The sequence below is a fragment of the Drosophila tropicalis genome, unplaced genomic scaffold, assembly GCF_018151085.1.
Source record: "Drosophila tropicalis isolate 14030-0801.00 unplaced genomic scaffold, ASM1815108v1 contig_878, whole genome shotgun sequence".
Taxonomy (NCBI): Eukaryota; Metazoa; Arthropoda; class Insecta; order Diptera; family Drosophilidae; genus Drosophila; species Drosophila tropicalis.
In genome coordinates this window covers 3,593,554-3,621,183 of record NW_027173374.1, presented here as the reverse complement: position 1 = coordinate 3,621,183, position 27,630 = coordinate 3,593,554, and the positions used below count along the sequence as shown (strand labels likewise).

The window sequence follows — 27,630 nt, the reverse complement described above, 5'->3', positions numbered from 1 at the left end:
TAATATCTTAAATTTTACTATTGATATTATTTGAAAAAAAAATTGAAAATAAATTTAATAAAGAAACAAATGTGTGTTATCATTGAGATTCTTTAAGGATGTTAGCTGATCATTAGAGCTGTGTTTATGTTTCGGGTTTTAAGTGGCAACGTTTTAGTTAATACATTCAGATACAGTTTTCAGTTTGAAGTAAAATGTGAGCTTAGTTCGTGCTTCAATTGTATTTAAAATTTGGCCTTTGTTTTAATTAGGTGTTTCTTTTAAGAAAACTGTTAAAATATTTAATTTTCCATTTACGTTTTGTTGGCCAAGAATTTTCTTGGAATTTTCAGTGTCAGGGTATAGCCAAAGTCCAGGTCTTTGGTAAAATTTTCATTAGCTGTTTTCTGTTTTTGCCTTTTGTCTCTTTGATGCTGATGTTGGCATCGCCACCGTCGTGGCTTAGGATTACCGTTAACTGTAATAAATAGACCTGCCACGCGTGTGTAATTTAGACGAGGCGACGACAGCACCAAAAACAACAACATTAACGCGCAGCAGCAGCGGCAACAACAACATCGAGCGGCTGTTGACAGTAATGAAATTATGACATTGCTAATAACAGAGCCTCCTGATGAGCCGCAGCTTAAAGTTTCCACCCACAAAAAAAAAAATTTGCTTCACCATTTTTCTGTTTCGGTTATGGATTTTTGTACATTTTTGTTTTTTTTTTTTTCCTCTCTCTCTCGGGCTTGAAATATGATTAGCTGGAATTTACCTGGCCAATGCCTCGTCGGTTTGACTGTGATGAAACCCTTTTAGCGTCCGACATTTTTCAGCCAGTTCTTGTAATTTATTTTAATTAAAATTTACGCTGATGAAAAGCTGTTGATTAGACATGAAAGACACTGCCTTCTTGCTCATTTTCAGACAAAAGGTTGGCCCAAAAATTATGATTTCTGTTGATGGCGCAGTGAGATAGCTAAAAGATTCTAGTAAACAAATCCTAAAGGAAAAATATAAATTCTCAAATAAATTCAATAAGCAATATTGGGCATTCCAAAGGAAGAAGGATATCAATAAAATACGAGCTGAAACAGCCATAACTTCAATTTTGCAGTTAGCAAAAAGAAAAAAGAGAAACTTTTGATTTTTATTATATGCATGTAGTTGGAGCATTCCACTAATATAACTTCAGATTTTCGGCTGACTTTGCAAAAGTTTCTGCATATGGCGTTTGTCATATGCAAATGTATTCCGACGGGGCGGCATTAGAATAGAGAAAAGGACAAGATGTAAAGCCAAAGTCCTGCAGCAAGCAAAAAGTCTTAATATGCCGAAATATCTGGCTATGCCAAGAATATTGAAATTGCTAAGTAAAACTAAGTACGAAAGATACATAATAATGCATCTATATCTATGCGTTTAGTTGGTAACTTATGTGACAAATCAAGTCTAGTTTTTAATCATTGCCCTCTTAACACTGACTGATACAGCCGTACCAAACCTTCTTTTAATCTCAACAGAAATTAATGTATATTGTTATTCTATGGATTTTTAGAAGTATTGTTTCATAAAGTGTGGCCTAGTGAGCGGCTGGTTAAGTTAAAAAGATATTACAAAGTACAAAGGCCTCTCCGTTAATAAAGCTGATAAAAAAAACAAAGAACACACACATTTGGGACGCGAACCGCTTAAAAGTACAGCTATTGAAAGGACCAATACATTACTAAGATATTGTTGTTGACGATGATGACTATGTGGAGATGATGATAATTATTTCAATGATGAGCACATGCAGTACTTGCCAGCTGATGATGGAGTTACAAGCTCGCGCATTTGTTTGAAGTGGCAGATGCTTTTGCATCGCCAGCTGGCTGAGTGCTACAATAAATCACTGTGGGGCATTTTCTTTAGCTTCCACAACATCATAGTCGTCCTCATCGTCGTTCTCTTCGTCCTCGTCGTCGTCGTAGTCTCCGTCGTTATGTCTTTTGCCATTATTTCGCTTGACATTGCGCTTGTCTTTCATGTTTTGGGGCTGGGCGTCCCAGTGCATTTGTGTCAGCGAGCACATAAAGCAGCTGCCTCTGTCTCTGTCTCAGTATCCAGCTCTATTTCTGCCTTAGATCGCTTGCTCGCTCAAGCTTTGCGCTCTAAACTGACATTGAGTTACATGCAACAAACGTATTTTGACAAGTGAACATGCACAGGCCCAGAGCCTGGAGAGCCGGGAGCGACCCTACAACTAGCGCCGGAGCCAGAATCAGCTATTCATGCCATATGCGGGCGGGCAGATTTTAACATGTCCAACATGACAAGGCTGAGAGAGTTATGGAGCCATTTTCTATACATGTGTGTTGTTTATGTGTAAGACTGTATGTGTGTGTGTTTGTATGGGGGAGGATATCTTGAGACATTTGCTGCTTAAATTACTCAAAATTTATGCCGCCTTCGAATGTACAAATGTATGCAGTTGTCATATAAAAATCAATGCTTGACATTGACATAAAGTCAATTTCGTGTCACAACTGAAATTTTGGCTATGTTTAGCATAATCAAATAAAACAGTTAGCAGGAAAACATCACAAATAATGGTTGGGAAAGAAATCAAATTCCATTGAAATAGACATTTAGTTATCTTTAATGCATTTGCTAGAATTATTAGTAAACCGAACACCACAAGCTCCCAAGAAAAATCTGAATGTCTCTTAGTACACTAGTAGAAATTTATAAATAGACTGTGTATGTATTATTCAATACTTTTTTCAAAATTGCCTTTTTTCCTGTTAAGTTTTGAGAATTCTTAGCCGAGTCGGGTCAACATCGCAGAAGGGGATAACAGTGATTTTGAGAAAGCCATTCTCTTTGTAATAAATAAAAATATGTACTTCTTAAATTTAACCCGGACTCAAGGTTATATAAACGATCTGATTGCAGTCCTATCGCCAGTTTATTGAACTGACATTTTGCATATCTGTCTGCTATTCAATATTTGGTGTTGTTCCAGTCTTCCACCCATAAGGGAACTGTGCGGATCATTAATCTTGCTTAGCTGATGCCTGACCAGTACCAAGGTTAGTACGTGCTAGCAGTTATTTAGTCCCAGCGCATTGCTAACCAAATTCCAGGCATTCCACAACACAGAATACAAAAAAGGAAAAAACGGAAAAAAATAAACAAACTGCCTGGGAAAAAAGCAAAACAAAAAAACTTGTTGTCACCTGCCCTCAGTAGGCCATGATTAGCATGGCGACTAACTGCTGGCCAGATTATGGCTTAGTCGCGTTTCGTTTCTGTCACACGGTCCATTTTGTTTGCCATTTGTGATGATAAATTGCTCCCCCGGACAATGTGGAGAGAGGGAAGGAAGTACACTTCGTGATAGGGCATAGGTCAGTTATTGGATATATCTATCTATCTATCGATATCGATACATACTATATATGTATGTATAGCATATAGATTGTTCAGTTTTGATTGATGATTTGTTGACTTTGGATAAAATGTTGTTTGATTTTTATATTCATTTCTTTTTTTTAGCCATTCTGTTTCAGTTTAAAGCCGTTTTCAGATATTGCATTCCACACATCCTCACACACACAGACACACTTACACGGATGCCTCGGAAAATGGCCTAGAAGCGCCGTAGGCATTTTCCATTTCCACGCAGCTCCATTCATGCCCAGGCGGCCCACACACACACACACACACATAAGCAAATATGAAAAGATCATAAATTTTCATTCAATTTAATGCCTCAGCAAACAATTTTTATAGTCAAGGCAAAAACTGTCAGAGAGGTACAGCGCACCAAAGGGGGAAAGATGGTGAGAGGAGCTGCTCCTTTTGCTTCTGCTTAGTGCAGTCAACTTGGTTGGTTTTTTGAGCTGCTGGCAGCTGTTTTAACAGCTTGTTTTGTGGTTGCTTTTATAATACAAATACTCGTATGTATATATACATATACAAATATCTGTACCATACATATGCATGAATGTACATACATATATATATAATATAGCAGTCATGTGGGCGCCCATTTCATACATGATAGCATAAATGGCTCAATGCAAAAGTTGTCTTGTGGCTGAAAGAAAGAAAAAGGCAAAAGGCGAAACTGGCGGAATTGTACTTAGTCTTTTATGTGTGTTTGTGTGTGTGTGTGTGTAGTTGTTGTGCCTTTTGCTGCTGTGCTGGAAGTTATTGACTTTCAAAGCCAGCTGAATAAATAGAAAAATGGAAAATAAAGTGACTATATTACAGAGTTGAAAAGGTAAAAGAAGGAATGCAAAAACAATAACAAAACAAATATAAATCACAACTTTATATCATTTGCTAGCAAAGTAAAACTTAGTATCATATATTTTTGTATTTTTTCGCAAATAACTCAATTTAGAAATAAATCAAAGTGTAAATTTACTTATTTATGGAGAGTACGAAACCTGTATTGGAAAAAAAGAAGCATTAAGAAGCAATTAAATTTGCTCCAAGTAATTTGTGGTTAGAAATATTAATTACGTGAGTCATAAAAATGTACATTTAGATTGAAGTTAAAACTTAAAGTCTTAAATTTAAAGTCTTTGCTATGTAATTTTACTGTTTATAGAAATTACAACAAGTATTAAGATTCCAACCTTATCTTCTTCTCGAATTAGCGCTTTTCTTAATAATAGTATGTACCTATAGAGTATTATAATATGGTGTAGCATTAATTAAAGTGTCCATCAAATTAATGTTGTAATGTCAGCAGAAAAGTATGCTATAATTTTTCTTTTACTAATAACTAGGAGACTTGCGCTAAGTCCTGCATAGTGAGTCAGTGGAATATTTTAGCCAGTGGGTTCCGAATGTCATAAATCACAAAATTAATCCTTCTTGAGTTTATTAGCGAAAATTGACGTGGCTCGTTATCTGCCTGCCCCCGTATAATCCAAATCCCAATGCCAGTTGCCGGAGCCGGCTCTCAGCCCTTAGTCTGAGCAGACAATTGAAGCCATATATTATGCGTACATCGGAGCTGAAATTCCCCCTCTATCTCTCTCTCTCTCTCTATCTCGCTTTCCCTGTCTGTTGCTCTTTCAACTTGTGCTATCTCGTTGGCTTTTGTTCATGCTTGGAGCTGACCATCAATGCTTAACAAACTGTTTGCTCAATTTGTTAGTGGCTAAGTACAGGCAACGCATCAAGCGTTGCATGGAATCTTTATTCGAAATAGGAACTTTGGTCAAAATTGACAAACAAATGGTAACAGGGGTGGCAGGCAGAGGTGATGGTATAGTAAAATGATAAACGATTTGTGTTTGATTTTGAACTTTAGCTCTTTGGTTCAGTGCTCAGACATAACCTGACTTGGGCCGAATGCAAATCAAGTAAGCAACAACAAAGAAAAAAGAAAAAAAAACACAAAAGCCACCTAGAAAAATGAAGAAGAACAACAACAACGAAAAAAAGGAGGTCTAACTCTTGTCTAGACAGATATACAACGGGCGGATGATGCGAATGATGCTGAGGATATTGCGTGTGCCTCGCAGCAGGTGGCATCAGCGGCAGCATCATCATCATTTACAAGCTATGAAGGAAAAATTGCCAATAAATATAAATACTCCATGGATCAATATAAAGTCTGGTTAGAGGATAAAACAGGTCAACATTATTTATAGGCAAATTTAAAATAGGTTTTGCCTAGAAGGTTATAGACAATTCAAATGCCCCCGTGTCACTCTCAACCTATAAATACTAACTTTTAAGTGTGTGTTGGATAAGAATCCAGAGGGATTTCGATTTCATGTCACAGTAAGCCTACAAAGGTTGATACCTTTGACGTATCTGAGGCGAAGTTATTAAGGCAAACATAGGTTAAAGCTTTGAAATTACGATATAATATTCGGTTTAAGATTGATTCAACATTAAAGCGCTCTTTTTCATATTTACTAGAGAAATTGAAGACCAATTGAATTAAAGTATGTGCTGTGGAACAAAGTATTTAAGTGGCTTTGTGAACTAAACGCTCCTGGGCTACTCTCTTTCTTTTTAGTTTTCCACTTGCACTCTGTTCTCTAAGTGACACTTACGACAATTGCGTATACGACATGTGTGCCAATGGAACACATTTCCTTTTCAACTCAAGCAAGCAAGTGCAGGACTTGAATTGAAGTGGAAATATGTCTTTTACATTTCATTTGGTTTTCCCATACCCCCACCAACTCCTTCCTATTTTCATTTCATTTTTCTTTTGGCACATTGATGAGCTCTAATAAGATCTAATGATATAATTTATTTACAAGTACATAAAAATGTTTTGTCAATATGAAAAAGAATTCTTGGCCAATAAAGCCATTGAAGCGTTAATGTCTCAGTGAACAGCAGAATGGAGAGAAAAAAAAGGAGAGGTGAGCCAAGTAGGAATAACAAATTGAATTTTCAGCAGCAAATTATTTTGAAACTGATTTCAATGAAACGAAACCAGTTTAAAGTACAAGAGCAAACATTCTTTGGCATTCGCGGAGTAACTTTTTCTCGGTTTTTCTTTTCTTACTGTTTTTTACATTACTTCTTTTTGCCATTCCCCTCTGTCTCTCCCTCCTCGTTTATTCTCACTTGCTCTCTCGCTTTCATTGTCGGTCCGGCTTGTTCAGCTTGCAAGTCACGTGTTGCCACAACAACCGCCGAAAAATTGTCAACAGCGAAAAATTGAGCGGGCGTGAGTGAGTGAGTGTTGGTCGACGGCGGAGAGAGTAGAGCGGGGCTGGTGGGCGTGGTTGCCTACAAATGAGCATGAAAAGCAAAGTACAAAGGAATTTCCGGTAGTTAAAGCGTTGCCTCCCAATTTCAGATCTGTTCTTTTTTCTTTCTTTTTTTATTTATTTATTTATTTTTTTTTTTTTTGCCGAAAAAAAAAAAGAATATTTTCAACAGAATAGCTAATGAAATAAGCAACGCAGCGATATAGAGAGAAAGAGAGCCTAAGAGAGCTAGGGTGTCGGGATGTTGTGGGCATTTCTATGAAGAAATGAAAATCAGCAAGTCGTAGTGCGTGAGCTAGTCATAAAAAATATAAATAATAAATAATATGCAAATGTAATAAACAAACGAGAACAAGCAAAAGCAAGCGATGAATTCAACAAACTGTTGAATGGAAATTCTTGGACAACACTTGACCGCATTCAAATTTTCCAAAAGATTTAAAAAGTTTCCATTTGAAAAGTGGAAATGTTCATAACGTATCCCATAATAAATTAATATACATATATTTGAAGAGAAGATTTTTTACATTTTTTTCCCCTATTCTCATTTATTTTTACATATTTTCTTTTTTATCTGCGTAGCTACCCATTGAAATTTATGCATAATTTTTGCCTGGCTTTTCCATTTCTACAATTTTTTCTTATTTTTTTACTGACCGTTTCGTTTCGTTAGGCTAGCCTGTCAAAATCACGGAAACTCAACGAACCAAAAACTTGAAATACATATAGGTACGATTGTATGTATGTATATACGTGTAGGTAGGATCTTAGCGAAATCTGCCCAAAATGCGAAATGCAAAGCCATATGGATGTGTGTGCCGAATGTGTGTGTGTGTGTTTGTCTGTGACCAAGTTATGCAAAAATGGAACCCAAAAACTATGGCAAAACGACGCATTGCATGCAAATGTTGGCAAAACAGATTTTTTAACCAGTTATTTTTTTGTCCTTCTTTTGATGCGTTTGCTTGTTTTTTTTTTTTTTTTTTTTTTTTAACTTTCCAACCGTTTCTTGGCAGAAGTGAATAGCTTGCTGCCTGCCTGCCTAGCTGACTGGCTGGTTGGCTAGTTAGTCCTTTACCAAATTGGCTGCCAGCCAGCTTATGTAGATTTCAGCAAGCCAAACACGTGCCCGCATTGCAAGTTGAAGTTTTTCGGTTTCGGTTTTAGTTTCTATTTTTGTCTGCCTTCATGTTGATGATGATGATGATGATAGGGAGGAAGTGGTGGAGTGTTAGTGTTGAATTACGGATGCCTACATTTTTGGGCTTGGGCTATATTTCTACAGATTTGCATAATTATATGTGTGATTTATGGATTTAAAAGTGGCTAATATTCTCTTTTATTTTTAACCCGATTTTGGATGGGTTATTTAATTTGTTAGTTTGTTATTTTGGTGTTGAATAAAAAGTTTTAAAACGAAGTTTGTTCGTTTTATCGTTTTGGCATAATTAGTTACGTGATTGTAAAGAACGAGCGAATAAACAGCCAACTGGACTATCGTCATACAATTTTGTGTACACTTTCTGGTCATATTGGTGTAAAGATTGCTATATATTTAATTTTATATGTTGAAAGTTTAATCACTCTTCCAAGGCAATAATTTCAATTTACGCAACCCAAAAGCAAACAACACACACACACGCACACACCCTGCACATCACTGCATATGCAACATGTTCGATTGCAGGCACGCCCACTTTACAGTTGGGTATCCTATGCGTCCTTGGGCTCCTGTTGCTGTTGCTATTGCCTTTGCCGTTGCTCCTGCTGCTGCTGCTGCTGTTGTGGCTGCTCCTCCTACTTGGCGCTTGTCGCTGCTATTGAGATAAGAAAATTTATTGGCTGCGCATGTTCTTTGTGACAGATTTCGATTTATGTGCCTTTTTTATTTAAATTTCCCTTTGCCTTTTGCATTTACTGCAGGCATTTTTTCCCCTGCGTCCACCTCCGTTTCCCACCTCACTTTCTTGTACATACATTGGCCAGGCTTAAAATATATCCAAAGAACGGTTGGTAAAATGAAAATTCTTACTGCACTAAGCACCATAATAGTTTATATGAAATTCTTTTTGGTTTATTAAACAAAGATCAATCTTTTCAATAGCATTATGAAGCCTTTCTTAAATGTTTAATGAACAAAGTCTTTATGTGGATTTGCAGACAGTGTAGGTATATGAAGGTATAAAGGTAGGTATATATAGGTATAAAGGTATACAAGAGAAATCAATTTAGTCGGATTAAGAAAAGTAGACTTAATTCGATTTTTTAAGAGAGAGCGAGGAAGAGAACAATTTGAAGAATCTAATTATTCAGTATTGTGTAGAAAACCACAGATTTTTTGTGGCACAAATTTTTAGTTAGTTATACCCAATTTAAAGTTCAACTTTATATTTTCTTTAGATAGGAGAGGCAATTTGTGAAAAACGAAGTTTAGTTATTTTTTCGCTTCAAAAATTATTACTGTTTATTTAAACATGTTCACTTCAAAGTTGGGTAAGGGTATCACTTAGTGCATTATAAATGCAGGTTTTGCAGAATAGAAAGAGAGAGAGAAAGAGTGAGAGAGAGAGAGTGAGAAAGAGAGACAGAAAAATCAAGTAATATGGCTAAAGGGGGCCAAAAGTAAAAATGAAATGAACAAGTTATACTACAGACTGCTGCATGCTGTTGCCATTGATTTTCAATACAGAATTCTGGCCATCTGGTCTCTTCGATTTGCACAAGGACCATGCCAACTGGACCAACAGAAAACGAGACTACTTATGGCCCTGTCCAACAGCAATGAGAAATCCCATTTAATACTGCAATCAGCTTTTGCTTTTTGAGCCTTTTTTGCTGCCTGACGCCCTTAGCTTGACGGTCTGTTTCTGTGATTTGTTCAGTAGGCTTGGTCCTGTAGGTGGTCTTGGGTCTTCATGTTAATAATACTTTCTGTGTGCCAATAGCCAAATCCTTTGGTTTGATGCAAGTCATATTCGCATATGTGATACCACTGATTAAATTGAATAGACTTTGATAAACAATTTTATGCTTTTTGTTTATGTTCTCTTATAGCTAAAAACTGGCATTCTCGGTTTCTGTTTAAGCAATAAAATGAAGCCAATTAGGTACTTATTTTCTTCCCTAGTTCGTTTTTATGTACTGCTGAATTGCTGTAAAGAAATCGGGAAAATTATAAAAATCAGGCAATTAAGATGAAACTTTTCTTAGGTGACTAAGCATTTACAATTTTAAGAAACGAATAACAAAAATAAAAAACAAAAAATTAACTAAACGTCATTTCGAGTTGGATTTTATGTATGCCGTTTGACTTTCACTTACACTTTGCACTTCATATCTGTTCGTTTTTTCTCCTGATTTCTTGAGGCTCACACATACACGCACGTCACTTGCTGGAAATTTCAACGAAAAGTTTGTTTGTCATAAACGAAATGTAAAAGTTGAAAGTTGCTTGGAAAGGAAGCACAAGAAAAAAACCTACCAAGAGAGGAACGCCAAGAACTGACGAAAGTAATGAAAAGTCAGGCAGAGAAAAAAAAGGTCGATGGAAGTTGTATCTTGCCTTGAAAACTGTGGAAAAGAAACGCAATTACAAACGCAAGACAAGTTTTCAATGGACGAGTGAGAGAAAGAGAGACTGAGTGAAGGGAAGCAACCGAATGAAAGGGATCAAAGTTGTATTTGACTGCTCGTAATTTAATTAAAGACCTTTTCCTTTTGACCAAAACAGACTAAACTGACCATTTGTTTGATTTTAGCCACTGCTCCACCCGCCACTCATCTGCCACTCAGTTTCAATTTCACTGTTTGCGCTTGTTTTTTGATATTTTCTTCTGGATTTTTAGGCCTTATTTGTTTTTTTTTTTTTCGTTTGTTGACATTTTAATTTACACATTAACTTAGACTTAATGACATTTAAGTTCTGCATTTCGTGTGGCTAGATAGTAGGTCTTTATTTGCCTTCTAACCGCTAATTATAGAATTTCTTAGGCCTTTTGGCATTTTGACCTTTTGATGCCCAAGGCAAATGAATTATGAATCAGGGGACCATTCATGTCCTAAGGAATGACCTTGGTTATCTCTAAAAGCGTTTTCTAATTAAACAAATGGCCATTTGTTGTTTGTTGCTTTGGCAGCTGCTCAGCTGTTGCCCGACTGCTTGGTTTTGACAGCTTTCTGCAAAACAATTGTAAAAGTGGCCCCTTTTCCCGTTAAGCTTGGCTTTCACTCTCTCTTTCTCTGTCTCTATTTCTTTGCACAGAGTCCAAGTGCATTTTTGTTTATTTGTTAGACTAAGCTCTATGCCCCTGTTTCTGTCTCTGTCTGTGTCTCTGACTCAGTTGCTGTCTATTATTCGTTCCTTCTGTCTCTGTCACTGCTTGCACCCCCATGTACACTTTCCGCAGTTTGTCTTTGGTTTTTCATATCCTTTTGTTGTTTCTGTTTCTCTTTCTGTTTTGGGTTCGTTCTCGCCCTTGCATTCGTTTCAATTAAACAAATCCCCTTAAGTGCCAAGGCGTGTACGTGCAAGGCGTAAGAAAAGGGGGTTGTTGGTGGGGGACTTGAACGGATGAATAGGACCCCACTTTGTCAACACAGACACCCGCTTGAACTGGTGAGGAGTGAGTATCAAGTCGGGAGAGAAAGAGAGATCCAGCCAATGGCGAGACTGTCAACTGCGTTAAACAATTAAAGGTTTGCACTTGAAAAGACATTACGTATACGCCGCGTAAACAAATCAAAAGGTGCACCCAAAGGTAACTGAATGGTAGAGACAGGCCAGAGCCAATGCGTTGAGTGTTTGATGTGCGTTACCCTCTATATTTGCATATGTGAGAGTGCCTTTTGAACGTATGCAATTCCTGCTGCATTTTTATTTCTCCTGCCCGAAGCTTTATCTGTCTGTCTCTCTCTCTTACTGTTGTCTCTTCTTCTTTCTCTGTATATCTCTTCTACATCGTGCACAAAGTATAACTAAGCGTTGCGGATTTGATGATGTGACGTTGAGTAAAGATGATGGATTCATCAGCGTATGCAAAATGCTGTCACACGCTTTGTCCTCAGTCGTCAGTCGTCATCATCCTCCTATTCTCGTTCAGCTTCTGCTCCTCGAATCCACCGCCGCTCTCCGACATTCTAACTAGATGCTCATCAACATTAACATCATAGTCAAGCGGCGGCGACGGGCGAACGCGATGATAAACGAACGTGATTTTGTTGTTGGCTTTCGTTCTTCTACCCTCATTCTTATCCCACACTCCTCTTACCACACGCATCCCTAAGTCCATCCGTTTTACTGGCCAAATCTGTATCCGCCTTCAGTCTACTGCTGTTGCTTTTGCTGCTTGTCGTCGTCGTCGTCATCGTTCGCATTGCATAAGTTTTAGCGTGCGGCGCATAATGAAAATTTCATGTAAATGAGCATGAAAAATCTTTTCCATTTCAGTCAGCGAGCGAGCCAACGAACCAAAGAGGCAACGAGCCAGTGAGACAAATGTCAGCTTATGAATTAAAATGCCTTATGATGCTGATTTCATTTTTATTTCCCTTTCTTTCCTACTCTAACTCACTACTTTTCTCCTATTCATTCCAATTTTCTGTTAGCAATCTGTTCTTTGTTTGTTTTTATATATCTTTTGGTCATAAAGCTCACTGATAATTGTTTGGCTGATCTGTGGCTTTTTGTTAACAAATTGTATATACCTACAAACATACATATATATGCACATATAATGTGGAAATGAGAAAAACTGATATTCCTTATCCTTGTAATGTAACTGCAAAATTGAGTTCATTCTCTCCGAATGTCATTCTTTGCATATGAAAACTCAAGGTTATACAATTTGACATTGAGGGAATGTTTAGTAAGATATTAATGAATTTATATGCTCTTAAGGACTTCATTTACTCCATGTATAAGTTTGTAATCCCTTGACAAAAAGGTAATAACATTAAAATTAAATATGCTTTTTTATGTTCATATCTTTAAAAAGATATAAGTACAATTGATTCGTATTAGTGGAGAATTTTTGAATGGAATGCATATATTTTGATTTATTGTTATTATTAGTAACATAAATGCAATAAAACTTTAGATGATGAAACTACAAGTAATGGAGACTAGAAGGCTTTGCCCTTGTGTGGAGACACTTTGAGTGACTATGACTTGATAATGAGCATGACGCCTTAACTCCCCGGCTATGAGGCCCTCTTAGTACGTCTCCCTAACTTCCCACCCTCCTTCCGTTCAGGTGCTTCTTTGACCTTTGGGCGGCAATTTAACCACTAATTACATGCACTGACAGACACCAAGGGATTGAGTTGGGGTTGCATTCGAGGTGGGATCTGTCAAGTCACCTGGGGTCATAATTAGTGTAAGCAAATGTAGAAGAAGAAACAGAAAAAAAATATCTTGGCCCAAAGACGGTCAAGAAGAAATGGCAAAGAGAGAGCAAAAACAAAAATAAAGAAAAGTTGCTGTGGCTGCTAAAAGAGAAAGCATGAAGAAAAAACACACTGTGAACACTGTGTGCAAAGTTGTTCTGGTCAGGTCGGGTTTATATCTTTCCATATACAGTGAAACCTCGATATAACGAACTTCGTTATAACGAAAAACCCAATATAACGAATTTTTTGTTAAGTCCCTTGAAAGGACTAAGGTTTTACATTTCAGTACCTATAGCGAATCAATAGATATAACGAATAATTTTGCGATCCCCCTCAGATTCGTTATATCGAGGTTTCACTGTACTTTGTCCTTGCCGCACTTGCCGCTTGGGCCGGTTGGTCTATCTGTCTGTCGGTCGCTCGGTAGGTCGGTCTTGGACATGTTCACAGCATTTGCTGGCCAAAAGGTGTGAAAATACAAAACAGTTTGTTGCTGCTGATGTTACAACCAAATTGTAATTAAAATTAATTGGAGGCTTTTGCTTGTGGTCAGCGTCTTAATTAACACGCTTTGCTATACACAACTTTTTTTATATTTTGCTGTGTTCTTGTTTTTTTTTTTTCATTTTTATGAATTTCTTTTTAAAGATAACTTTAAGGCGAACGAACCAAGTGAAGCAAGAGAGAGAGAGAGTGAGGTCAAAGAGAAGCCGCACAAGCGAAACTTAAACGAAAGTATCCCAAAAGCGCACTAAACAAAACAGTCAATAAATTGTTTACATGGCAAATTGATCCCAAGCGTGCATTAGATGAGGAAAAATGAGTTGACTTTGAGTGAAAAAACAAACACACAGAAACGCAAGAAACAACAACAAGAAAATCAGCAACACCAAGTAAAAGCCAGTGGCAAAGCCAAGGCAACTAGGGCCTTCAGTTCTCTGGACATTTGGGGCATTCATAAATATCACGATCTAGCGTAGGGAAGCTAGAGCTACATACGAACCAATATTTATATCCTACTTGGGTTTTGTATATACATACATATACCTACATATATATGTAAAAATGTTTTTGCATTTTCTTTCTTTTTTTTTTTATTATCCTTTCATATTTGTGCGAGCTGAAATTCGTATAGGTATAATTTTCTTTTACAAATGCTAAACCATGTATACATATAATGGTTTATGGATTTATTCTATATTTTCAAGAAGTTAAATAACTTTACTCTTTAAACTGTGTTTCTTAATCTTTCACTTTAAATGGAACCCTTTAAAGTATATAACCACATTTATGAATTGTTCAAATAACACACATAACCAGATAGTAAGAGGTTATATTACAGAAAGACAAAGAGGCAGATAGAAAGAGTAAGAGCAATCCTATGGACAACATACGCGGCCATTCCACCATAGGTGGTAATACGCAGAAAATGCACTTTTAGCCACAGCTCTTGCAGTTTTGCGCAATGTTTAATTAATTATCAATTAATGTGTTACAAACCGCATCGGCATTAATTTCATACGCCGCGTTGCACATCCGCAATGAGCAGTGCAAAGAGACCCATAGAGGGAAACAGAGATTGAGAGAGAGAGTGAAGTGATGGGTTTGTGTAAAGGAAATGGGGTGGGAGTTTGGAGAGAACTGTCATACCTCTTTGATTATTATCGATTTCATATTAAACTTAACATGAGTCCACACTCAATGTATGTATGTATGTGTGTGGTTGTGTATATAGGGCTGTGGGCACTTGGTCTTAAGCACGAGGACAAATAGATTCCTGCGGTTGGTCAGCCAACAAATCCATAATTGTATCAGAGTAAGGGTCATTGCTGGCCCATGGAGGGAAACACAAACCACCAACTAGTTTGGAAAATGTGTCAATTGTAATTAAACTTTCGCTACTCAACGTGCGTATTATCTTCAACTCATTAAATTTTCTTAATTTACAGTTTTGACACTTGTCCTTGTAGAATATCATTGACCAACTTCAAATGAGGGTAATCGTTTTTTTATTATTTGAAAACTGCCAGCATTAAGGTCATCACCAAAATCATTATCGTCTTTCTTTAAATCTGCCAAAAAAATTAAACTTATTTGAAATTTCAAAGTCCAAAAGTAAATAAGAATGCAAGAAACCTTAGCATGAGAGAGAGAGAAAAGAAAGGTTAAAGTATTTTGGCATCTCAAGCTGGACAAAATAATGACAGAGTGCAAATAATTTTCCATTTACCATTTGGCGAAATGTCCTTGAAATGCCTGACTGAAAAACTTTTTTGCTACCTGCAACAAGGACAATTTGCTTGGCTCTCTCTGTGCCCATCCTCCCTGCACTCCAAGAACAGTTTGGCAGGTATGCGGGAATGACGGCACCTTTATATATATATAGCTGTATAGTGTACTTTTTGTAATGTTTGGGTTTTTTTTTTGTGTCATGGCATATTTTGTTAGCTGAGCGCGTTTTTTCTCTTCTTTTTAGCCTAAGCATTCTCTCGTTTGTTGCATGCCACAGATGCTCAAGCATTGTAGTAGCACCAGTGGCAATGGCAGCATATTTGCTTGCTCCAACTTCGCCTCCGACAGAGCTCCAGCTCTGTCATTGAATCCAAGTCCAAGTCCCAGTAGCAGAGAAGAAGCCAGTCATGCCGCACATATTTCTGTGTTGGATTTTCTTCTTTAGCTCTCAGTGTAAAAGTTGAAATATATTTCATATTTTACGTTTGCTTTGGGAGCAGCTTCTCTCCATCTCTGTGTTCGTGTGTGGGTGTGTGTCACTGTATGTGTTTATATGTATGTGTTTGTGGGAGTTTAGACTGTACTTTCTTCAGAGTGCAATAAAATGTTTAGCACTCGAAAGTTTTTGTAAAGTTTTTAAAACACTTTTCCGCTTATTGTTGAGTTTGCTTCTTCTCCATCCCTTTTATACTTTTTTGGTTAGATTTTTCGTTTTATTTTTGTTGCCAAAATGCAAAAATTTCCGAAATTCCACTTTTTTGTCAAATTTGCAAACGTATGAAATCAAATTTACATTAGCATTGAGACAAATTGAATTTCAAGCTTTATTCTTATCTACGATTGCTCTAATAAAAGTCAAATTTGTGGCCACTTTTGTGCACTAATAAGGCACACACACACACACACACTCAACGACTATCACACAAACATGCAGAAAGATTCATAAGTCTTGGCTAATAGGTCATTAGTTTGCTTCGTTTTGGGGTTTTGCTTTGACCTTTTTTGGGGTTTTGTACTTTCCATATTTATTGCAAGACATAAATGTAATTTATTGGTAAACATTTGTCATGCTGAAACGTCTTGAATACATATAGCTGGATTTAAGCTCAAGCATATGTAGTTGTATATATGTACATACATGTATACCAACATATATTTGTTTAATAATTATGAAGCATAAAAACAACAACCAACCAAAAACTGTCAACTTCAAAGACAAGAAATGGGTAGGGGAAAAAAAAGGAACATGATGATTATGTTGATGACATCCTGTCACATGCAAAGCGAACATTTGGAGAATTAGGATAAGTGAAGATTCAATACCCTAGCAAGTGGAATAAAAACTATAAAATGAATTAAAAGTTTACAATTTCTTCTTTGATTCATATATTTTATAATAAAACTCAATTCAGTTTTATTCTCGTAAGAAATATTCATTCATATGTGTAATATAGAGATTGATTCATACATATATACCCTTTCTATTTATGCTTTCATTGCGCACATTTTTGATGTTGCAGCAGTAGATACTGATGAAGGAGGGGCTGAAAGTGTGGGAGCAGCTGCAGCCGTTACGCGTATCGAGCATGGCAGGAGCAAACAAAGCGCTGGCAAGTCAAAGTGCAATGCAGCATAAAAAATGCGGCAATGCGTCGCAGACAGCAGCCGTTTCCAGTGCATTGACAGTTGACAGCAAAAAGGCTGGAGTCAGACCCCAAACTCTAGTGCTCAGAGACTCAGTCAGTCCACACTGACACACAAACACCCAAGCACACACATGTTCGGTCTTTCCCAACATCACCCTAGTCAGGCAAGTTATGCATATGAAGATGAAGACAGTGGTGGGGTTTGGGTGGTGAGAGTTACTGCTCCTTTAGCAAAATTGCTTGTTTACTTCAAAGCAAGCAATTCGTGTAGCATCAGCTGCATCATGACGCAAAACAATGCCTGTCACTTAGGCAACAAAAAGCACAAAAACAACCTAAACAACAACAACAGTAGCGATAGTAACAAAGGAAGGCCAACGCGTCGAACGTTGCTTGAGATTTTCTTGGGGACAAGTTGCCTTGCCTTGTATTGTACGTGTGTGTGTGTGTGTGTGTCGGCTGGCGGATATTGCAACGGAAATTGATTGAATGTTGCAGCAGCCTCTAAAAAGTAATGGTAATGAGATTGTTTTTTGCTTGTGCCACCACCAGACAGATAGACAGACAGCGAGGGAGACAAAGAGAGAGTCTGTTGGAAAAAGACATCATGTGTGTGTGTGTGTGCCAGTCATTCACCCATTGCGATAATTATAAATATTGATCATTCACCATGTTGACTGCTGCCTGTTGATGAATGCTTGGCCAGCCGTTATAAATATGCTGGCATTTTCCCATGGCTGAGTTTGATGGATATGTCCAGCATGTAGTATAGCACAATCAGTTGGGCTACAATAAACGGCCAGCGAACAACACAATAAAAAAGAATGTACAAAGTGAATCCTTGCTGAGTTAGGTCCTGTCTAAGTCAAACAAATTGGAATAATATTTATTTGAATTTCTTTAATCAATTTTTTCCTTTACCACAAGCCAATTTTATTTATGGTTTTGCAAATGGACACAATCGAATGTCAAATTTTTAAACATTGGGTTAATTTTCTTTTAATATCTGTGCTTTCGACGTACCAAATAAATGTCTTTTAACTTTCTAATAAAACTTGAAAACAGTCATCAAAGCACTCAAGCAAAAACACACTTTCTTCCTTACTTCTGCAATGTGTTTAATTGAGCGTACATTTCAATTTTTAATTTGAAAATCTGTCACCGGAACAGAGAGAGACAACATTTTTGTGCAACATCAACAGAGAACGACCCGAGAAAATTGGAGAAAACACACAAAAAAAAATATCAAAGAAGTTAAATTCGGCTATGCCGAAGTTTATATACCCTTGCAGTCCTTGACAATAATAATTTCACATGTTCAAAATTTGTTTTCTGCAACTCAATTCATTAATATACAAACAAAACAATTTTACTCTTCATACTATGTACAATTTGTTCTTCTTCTTCCCTCATTCCCTAAGCAAAGCAACGCACGCATACACATACAGTTTATGTAGCGTTGCGTCTGTGTGTGTATGCATGTGCTCTGTTGATTTGATGATGACGTAGTAGGCAGCAAGCAGAGCTGCCGGCAGCGATTGAACCGATTTATATAGACTGTAACTTGTGTTCTATTTATCCGATCAGGGTCAAATTTTGGGATCTGAGATTTTATATCAAATTCTATTATATTGGTGAATTTCATGGGGATACTCCAATTTTTGCAAAAATTTTTGTTCCAGAGCTATATGATATAGTAGTCCGATCCCAAAGATTTTCATACTTTATCTCACCCGGGTAAAAAAAAAGCTCCCAAAAAAAATTTCATCCCGATAGCTCTTAAGATGGCTGAGTAAAACGCGTACGCACCGACGGACAGACGGACAGACGGACAGACGGACAGACGGACAGACGGACATGGCTATATCGACTTAGCTTCTCATGCTGATCAAGAATATATATACTTTATGGGGTCGGAAACGTCTCCTTCTGTGCGTTACAAACATCTGACCAATTTTATAATACCCTCTGCAAGGGTATAAAAAGAGAAGGAAAACGAGAATGAAAGGCGGCACATAAATTTTCCAACATGAAGTCCGATGTCACAGGCAACAAAATGACATGTGACTCAGACTTTAGACTCAAACTCGAACTCTTCGTCGTTTGGGTCGTTATATGTGCTGCAATGATTTTGTGCTTCATTTTCAACTTTTTAATTTCGCCCAACGAGAAAAAAAACAAAGTAAGGAAAATACTTTGAGAATGGATGAGAAAGATAAGGCAAAGGCAGAGACGAACAGTGTGAGAGAGAGAGAGAGAGAGAGAGAGAGAGAGAGAGAGAAAGAAATCTTGCTCGAGATTTTTGTCAAACATGACCACAAATCCATTTGATGTCGCTGCCTTTGTCGTAGTATTTCCTTTCTTTCAGATCTACACTTGGTTGCACATGCAAACGTTTCTCGAAAAATTTTACAAAAAAATAAAAGTAAAAGAAATCACTGGGAGAAATTGTAAGAAAATACGCACCCACACACCTACACACAGACACACACACACACATATACAAACGCACAAAGATTCTCATGTGTACGTGTATATAACTCATACGCCCGCTTGTCCTCGCTTCTATGTCCATTTGAGTGCACAAGCTGAAAAGGCTACTTTCTTGTCTGAATTGGAGTCTCGGTCTGGGTCTGAGTCGTGAGTTCGGTTTCGGCCTTGAGGCATACTAAATGCAACGACAGTGTCACATTTCTCCAGAATTTTGTACAAAATTGTTGCAACATTTTCATCGAGGGCTAAATGAACTCTCCAAAAAAACTTGGATATGTAAAACGATTTAGTTGAAAGTGAAATTGTATGGGATTAAGTGTTTATGTGCATGTACAGATTCTAACTAACAATAAGAGTTGCAGTTTTGTGTTTATTTGGCTTAAGCAGATTTGTAACAAAGCTATAAAGAGAAATCTGATATGCTAAATAATTAAATTGACACACCTTATAATTGTAGCGTTTAACCCTTTAACTTAATGTTCGAAATTCTTGTATGAAAAGAGGCAAAAGCACAGAGATTTTTATTTGTGACGTCATAGTGTCGTTGTTTGGTTTAAGTGCTTAAAGTGTTGATTACCTCTCTTCATAATATCCTTGGGTTCTTTAAGTGGGAAGAAAGAGAAAAGCTCTATAGGAAATTTCGCATAAACGGAAGGAAATTTTTACTTTCACTTTTAAAATTTGTTGGAATAATAATTATCTAAAATGCAACTTTTGCCATTGGTGGATCCTAAATTGAAAATTTCTAGAAAAAAATAATAAAAATACTAGAATTGTAATTTTTCATTGAAATTTTTTGTTTGGATTTATTTCTTATTGAGTTTTCAGTTTTACAGTGGTTTTCTTTCTCTTCTCCATTCTTTTTCTTTTGTTGTTTTTGGATTATTGTATTCTTTGGAGTTTTTTTCTGCTTGACCTTGTCTCGTTTTTTGTTTTCTTTTGAGGAGTTTTTCACTTTTGTTCTGGGAGTGCTTAGTTGTAACATTTATAATTTTTCATTATGGATAAATACATATTGAATTTTACATTTACGTGTTGAAGTGTTTTTCTTTTTATCATTTTTTTTTTTTTTTTTTTTTTATTTTGTTTTCTCTGATTCAACTAATTTTTATAATGTACAATTATATCATATTCATTAAATGTTAATTTAACTACACTTAATTAATAGATTTGGAACACTTACATACATATACATAAATATACATATACATAAACATTTCTTTACATATATGCATATATGGATGATGTATTTCATTAGATGTATGCAAGAGAAATCACTTTTTTCAAATTTATTTTTTATATTTTTTCTTTTTTATCCTTAACTAATTGGAATTTGTTTTTAAAAAACAAGTTTTTTGTTGCTTTTGTCTTGACTTGAATATAGATCAACATTTATTTTTTTTTTTTTTTTGTAGGTATTTATTCATAAATTTTCATTTTGATGTTGTTGTTGATGTTTTCCTTTTGCGTTTATTTTACAATTTATCCTAAAGAATTAATGACACATGTAATGTAATATAAGTTGCAACAATAATTTACAGTGGATACATTTTTTTGCATTTTGTTGTTGTTTTTGTTATTCTTAGGAAAAAAAAAATAATTGATTAAATAAATGTTCATTTTTAAATGCAAATTGCGTTTTTTTTTTCGTTTCTTTCTCAGTTGCTGTTGTTCTTTAGCAATTGCAAATAATAATATTATTTCATTTAATTCATAGTCTTTTGAGTTTTTCCATTTTTCATTCATTTTCATTCATTTTGTATATTTGCGTATACAAACATACCCTGTACGAAAAGTAGGAGAAAGGCAGTTATATTTGTGGCAGGAAGAAACAGAAATTGTTTCGTAAATTAAATAGTATTTCATACATACATATTTCTGATCACAATTTGTTGAAATATTTCTGAATTTATGTTAGTATGTTGGTGGATGTTGGCTGTTGGTACAGGGTATCTAGTAGACGAATCCTCGCAGTAAATTGCCCAACTTCAATGCTTTGATTTGATTTCAGGAAAAATAAAGTCAAAATGTTCGGTTTAAATTTGCAAGTTGATTTTTCCTTTGTCGCTATTTACACAGAGAATAATACTTAGTTTTTAGTATGTATACATTTATTTAATCATTTATGCCAAACTAATTGCAGCTAATTTGTTTTTATTGGTTTTTCTATGTATGTGTATGTGTATGTGTATGTGTCTGTATTTGTGTGTATGGATTAATCTATTTATATTTATCATTGATTTTAAATACAATTAGAGAATTCATTTACCATATATAATTGCCAAGAAGTTTGCATTTGCCTTTGCTTGTGAATTTTATTGTTTTGTGTTTTTGTTTTGTTTTTTTTTTTTTTTGTGTTTTTTTTGCATTCAGTTTTTGCAATTGATTTATGTTAATTTATGCTAAAAATAAAAAAAAATTGTTGCCTTATATTCTATTGAGCTTAATTATGGCAACAATTTTTTAATTTTTGTCTATTTATCTTTCTAACATTTACAAAACATTTACAAAAGTTTTTTGAAAAATATCTCTCATTATTTAATTGATTGGGCCTTAGAACGGAGAGTGGGAGCGGGAGCGGCAGGGATGAATACTTTAAAATTCATTTTGCCAGATTAATATACATATAATTTTCTATTCAATAGAAATTATACATAAAAAATCAGCTTATAACAATTTTGATTTTTTTTATGAATTGAGGGTAATAAATTAATATTTGGTTGTTGCATTTTTTTTCCGCAAACTAAAAGAGTTTTGAGGGGGTCAATTCATTTTGGCAAAAACCCTTAGCCTAGACACAAACCACATAGAGCTCAAGACTTACATGACTAATGAGTGAATATGGTAAAACGAGGGCTAGCCGAATGGCTGGAGGCCGGGGCGGGGTCAGGGATGGATTTAGACGCAGCTCTCCTGCTGCGAATACATGAGCGGTGTACGTACGGTAACTATTTCACGCGAATAGGATTTACCCACTCCGGAGAGACCGGACAGTGAGCTACTTGGACTGGCCACAGCCGCCGTGGTAGAGGCCAATCCGCTGCTATTGCTCGAGACGAGCAATTGGCCATGGGTCAGTTGTTGTTGTTGCTGCTGTTGCTGTTGATGCTGCTGGTAGGAGGGCGGCATGGGCATATTGCCAATGGGGTGATGATGCAACTGTTGCTGCTGCTGCATCATTTGCATCATAGAGGCCGAATTTTGTGGCCCCTGCTGCTGTTGCTGATGATGATTGTGGGGCAATGTATGATAGCCACCCGGATGGGAGGGTAGGGTGTACATTTGCACTGTGCCAGGTGACACTGTCGATGGTGTACCATGGGAGCCCGGCGACGACATGCATTGAGCGAATCCTCCGCCACTTTCGACTTGCCCACCACCACCTCGCGTCTTATAGGCATCGATTTGAGCGTATATCGTGGGCTCCTCAAAGTAATCGTAGTCATATGTGGGAGGCGGTGCATGCTGATGTGGATGCTGCATTCCGCCCGCATTTCGCTTGTTCCGCTGCAATGTGGCAGTGGCCGGAATGCTGGTCAACATTTTCCTCATGCTGGAGCCATGTGGCAAAGTGCCCCCAATTGGTGGCTGCTGCGAAGCGCCACTCGTTGACTGACCCTTCTTTGTGGCAGAAGTGGCGCCGGCCCCGCCGCTCAATGATAGCTCAGCATAGTGCAACTCATCGTCCTGGAGTTAGTCAAAAGAATTAAGAAAGTTGCAAGTGCAATCATTAAATATTCAATTGGATTTAACTTCAGGATCAACTGAGCACAGTGAAGTACATGTAACTAAGAACAGTTTAAAATAAAAGTGGATTAAAGTAATTTATAGGAAACGAAATAGAATAAGGTAAAGCAAATTATAACTTGGAGTCTTTATTAAACATAACATTATTTTAAAGCTTTTCAAAGTTATTTTCTTACGCTTTCTCTTCAATAACTGATATTCAATTTATTTGTAAAACAGAAATACGAAAAATTATAGCAATTACATGAAAATGAACGACAAAACAAAGAAAAACATGAAAAAGGCATTTATTTTGCTGCTACAAGGTCATTATAGACTAGTAAGACTGTAATTAAAACTTTTTTGGACCACACAAAACTTTTACGTTGACAGTTTTTGGCCTGCTATCTGTGTCTGTGTTGGCTTACCTTGCTGCTTTGGTAGGTGCTACCAGTGTCCGCCGAGTTGTTGCCAGAGCCTGAGACGTTGCCAGAACCACCCACACCCCCCGGTGCAGAGCCAGCAACTGGGCCACTAGCAGAGGAAACGCCGGCAGATGTGGAGCCTGGTTTGCAGCTGATTTCCACTTCGCTGGTCGTTGAAAGATGTCCCGATGGCGTTTGTGTCGCTGATTTTTGTTTATATTCACCATCCACTGTGAGGAAGAGAAGAGAGACAAAGAAGACAGAGAGAAGAGTGAGCACTTAGTCGGTTCACAAAGTTTCTGCTTGTAGTTGCTGTTGTTGTTGTTGTTAAGTAGCCAGCGCAAAAGTTTTATGGGCCCATCCCCACACAGAAATCTTTTCGGGTGATTTTTGGTAGGAACTTTACTTCAATTTTCTTTTAGCTGTACTTTAGGCAAATTGATTAAATTGTTGTGTATACGGCTGTAGTTGAAGCTGCTGCTGTTTCTCTTGATTGCCCTTAATCAAGCGAGGCAACCAGCCAACCAGCCCCCCAATTTTTAACCATTTTCGGCTTGAGGCACTCCACTCTGTTCGCTTCACTCCACTCCATTCAAGAGCAGACACATGAGCAAACAAGCTACTGGCTGAAAGGAAGGAAGCAAGCAACAAGCAACCTGACAGCAATTAGCTGTCATTTAAATATTTCAACACTGGCACACAAAAATGCAGTTGGCAGGCTACTCCTTGTGCTTATGTTTTGCCAAAGCTTTTCCATCTGCATATCTCCTTCTGCCTATATTGCCTGTCTGCCAGTCAAATGCATTTGCATAACGGCAGCTGCCTCAAGCCAACGGACATAAATTCCAAAACAGAACGAAAGGAGCCGGAACACAACATTCATCTTAAAGCTAGTTGCATTAGCAGTTGGACTTACCCTCATTGTAGGGCACAACATCGGGATTCTTCTCATCGTACATCTCCTCCGAATGACTCAATGGCAATGAGATTTTATCCTTAATTTGTAAATTGCCTGGACGTGAGAATTTTGCATTCGGATGTTGAAATTTCTGTTGATGCTGCTGTTGATGTTGATGCTTGTGCGAGCGCAGCTTCAATGCGGCAATTGTCCCAATACCAATGCAAACAATGGCCACCAGAATGCCCACAAAGATGCCAATCGATAGGACGGGTGTCAGTTCGAAATTGTTTGGGCTCTGTGAGCTTCCCTTGTACGAGGTCAATGCAACTGAAATCGAAAGCATAAAGTTATTAAATACATATTTCACAAAACATAATAAAAATCGCCTTAACATATAAGAAAATTATAAATTAATTTACAATTTATTACTTTCTGCTTAGACTTTTATGTCCATTTCAAAGCTTTTTAAGATTTTTCAAACGGATATCAAAACAGGAGATGGTTTGACAATCAATATGAGGTTTAATTAAATAATGTTAGAAGAAGTTATCTTTAAAATGTTGCTGTCAATAAATGTAAGCTTTCACTAAAGGGGGTAAGAATGTGTACTGTAATATCCTTCTAAATATCAATTCGTTTTACCATTTTCGCAGTTATGTCAGATACTTTTTTTTCAGAGTATCTGAAGTTTGTCATTAAAAAAAAGGCAATTTCTTGTATTCATATTTCGTTTTCTTTTCTGTTTGTTTTGCACTTTTGTTTTGTTGCCGTTTTGCCCTGACTTTATGAAAAATTCAAATGTCGGCTCAAGTTGTTTACACAACATTTTCCATTTTCAACTGCCCCCTGTTACCAGTTCCCGTCGTCTGTCGTCATCGTCATCCCCGTCATCCTCATCATCATCATCATCCCATGACGGGTCAAATAAGAACGGGGGATAAACTGGGGGACAAAAAAACTCTTCACAACTTTACTTTACGGCATTTTGCCTTGGCTAATTAGTATTACAATTTACTTTTGGGCGGCATTTGCGTTTAGGACACCCCAGACGACAACGTCACCATCTCATCCCTACACTCTTCTTGCTCTAGATTCTATTTATTAATGCTAATCATTTCTGGATTTTTTGCGCCACTTTTTTTTAAGGGTCTGCATAATTTTTTGCTTTTCTTTTTGACGTGAAAGTTTTTTCGCCGTTTTCCAGAATTTACAATTCATTGAGCAGCAGTTTAGCGTAATTAAATTGTAAGGTGTCGATGCTAATAATACTGATGCCAATGCGTATGTGGCTGCGGATGCGGGCCATGCAAAGTTATGCAATTTGCTTTGTGTCGGCATAAAAAAAAAAAACATTAACATAAAAAATTCATAAAAAACCAAAACGCACGCGCCACATAAAAATGCATTAAAAATTCATAAGTCTACAACCCAACCTCCAGCTACAATCCCCCCGCTGCTGCTATTGCTACTGCTGCTGATGTCCCCCATGGTTATGCCATGCCGCTTTTTTGCCAGGCAATAAAACTTGGCAGATTTTCACGACTCACTCACCAGTTTGTTTCTCGGCCGCCTTTAGGGTATAACCATCAAGGGCAACCGCATCACTGCGTCCTCGTCCATTCACCGCATAGATATAGATGCGAAATAGTCGACCCGCATCAAGGCCCGTCACACTGAGCACCGCAAATTTGGCACTGATGTTGGCCTGAAGTATCCCGCTGTGCTGATCATAGATTTCCAAAAGGAACCATTGACGCATTCCGCCATCGAAACCTATAAAGAGGCGATTGAATATGTGGTCAATTTCATTGTTAGTTATTGATACTTAAACAAATCGGTTAATAAGGCTTGGTATTCAACGACTCATCGACTTAAAAAAACACTTGGACTATTTTCAATATTTATTACCCGTTGCCACAGCCGATGCAGTTATATATATCAGTTGCTTAAGGTTCTGGGAAAAAAGAAATAAATATGAAAAACTTCCTTGGGACATAACCAATTCTGTTTTTAATTTTTTTCTATATCCCCAAAGAACTGAACTTTAGATATCTTTCCCTTGTCGGTTTCTTTCTTTCTCTATCGTCTATCTCTCTCCGTTTCTGTTTCCTCCATTGTTTGCCCAGTTCATCCATCCGTCTCTACTAATTTAGTGGCTGCACATTATTATCATAGTCATCAGCATCATTAAAACTTTAAGCCAACTTGTTTAACTACAAAAACAACAAGAGCAGCACCGACTAAGAGAAAAAAAAAAAAAAGGGAACACAATGCGATACTTTTTATATTGCACTTTACATTAAGGCAAATGACTGCCACTGAAATTGAGACTACTGAAATGCCACACCTCCTTCTCCCCTACCATCATATGCCCTTAATATTTTGTTCTTGTTGTTGTGGTTGTTGTTGTTAATAAGTAACTCAACTTTAGCTTCGGTCGCCGCACATTTCGACTTTAATAAGCCAGCACGCAAGTTGGCCGAGACATCGCATCAGCCCGCCCCCTTCTCCATCTCCACTTGAATTGAATCCAATGTTAGCTGCTGGCAGGATAACTTTCACAAGAGCAGACAGGGCAAGTTTTGTTTGGTCTGTTCGTTCACATTTTTTCTTTTTTGCTTCGGCAACTAAGCAAACTCATCAAGCGTCGGTTGAATATAATAAAATTTCAGTTTATAACATTTTGCTAACCCCTCCGCTTTCGGCTTCTGTTGCCGTTGCCTTTGCCGTTGCCCTTGCTTTATTATTTTAACTCCACTTGCGCAATTTCCATTGTTGCTAGAGCCCAAGTAAATAAAATTAACCCATTACAATGAAGGTTTTTTTTTCTCTGTTCTGTTCTTTTGCCGGCATGGCAAAATTTCATTAGCTAAACGTTTTAAAGTCCGACAACAACGACGACGGCGACGACAACAACAAAGAAACCAACTGGACTACTGCAAAAGGAGGGATCCACCCACACACACACACACACACATACAAACTTACACTCAAAAGCCGCCTTTGAAGCAAAAGACCAAGCACAAGCACATTCTTTTCACTCTATTTCCGTGGCCAGTAGGGCCAGCCTTTGTGTTGGCCACAACAACATCAACTAA

General features: G+C 37.1%; 1 protein-coding gene across 1 annotated transcript in view; it reads right to left on the bottom strand.

Moving 5' to 3' along the window:
* Positions 1–20,794: 20,794 nt before the first annotated feature.
* Positions 20,795–27,630, bottom strand: part of side-VI (sidestep VI) — a 74,833-nt gene continuing 67,997 nt past the window's right edge. The window contains exons 14-17 of the mRNA XM_068301144.1: positions 26,084–26,305; positions 24,548–24,859; positions 23,635–23,861; positions 20,795–23,167 (exon numbers count right to left, since the gene is read on the bottom strand). Coding sequence (XP_068157245.1) covers positions 22,379–23,167; positions 23,635–23,861; positions 24,548–24,859; positions 26,084–26,305 — 1,550 coding nt within the window. The 3' untranslated portion in view covers positions 20,795–22,378. The remainder of the gene's footprint in view (positions 23,168–23,634; positions 23,862–24,547; positions 24,860–26,083; positions 26,306–27,630) is intronic.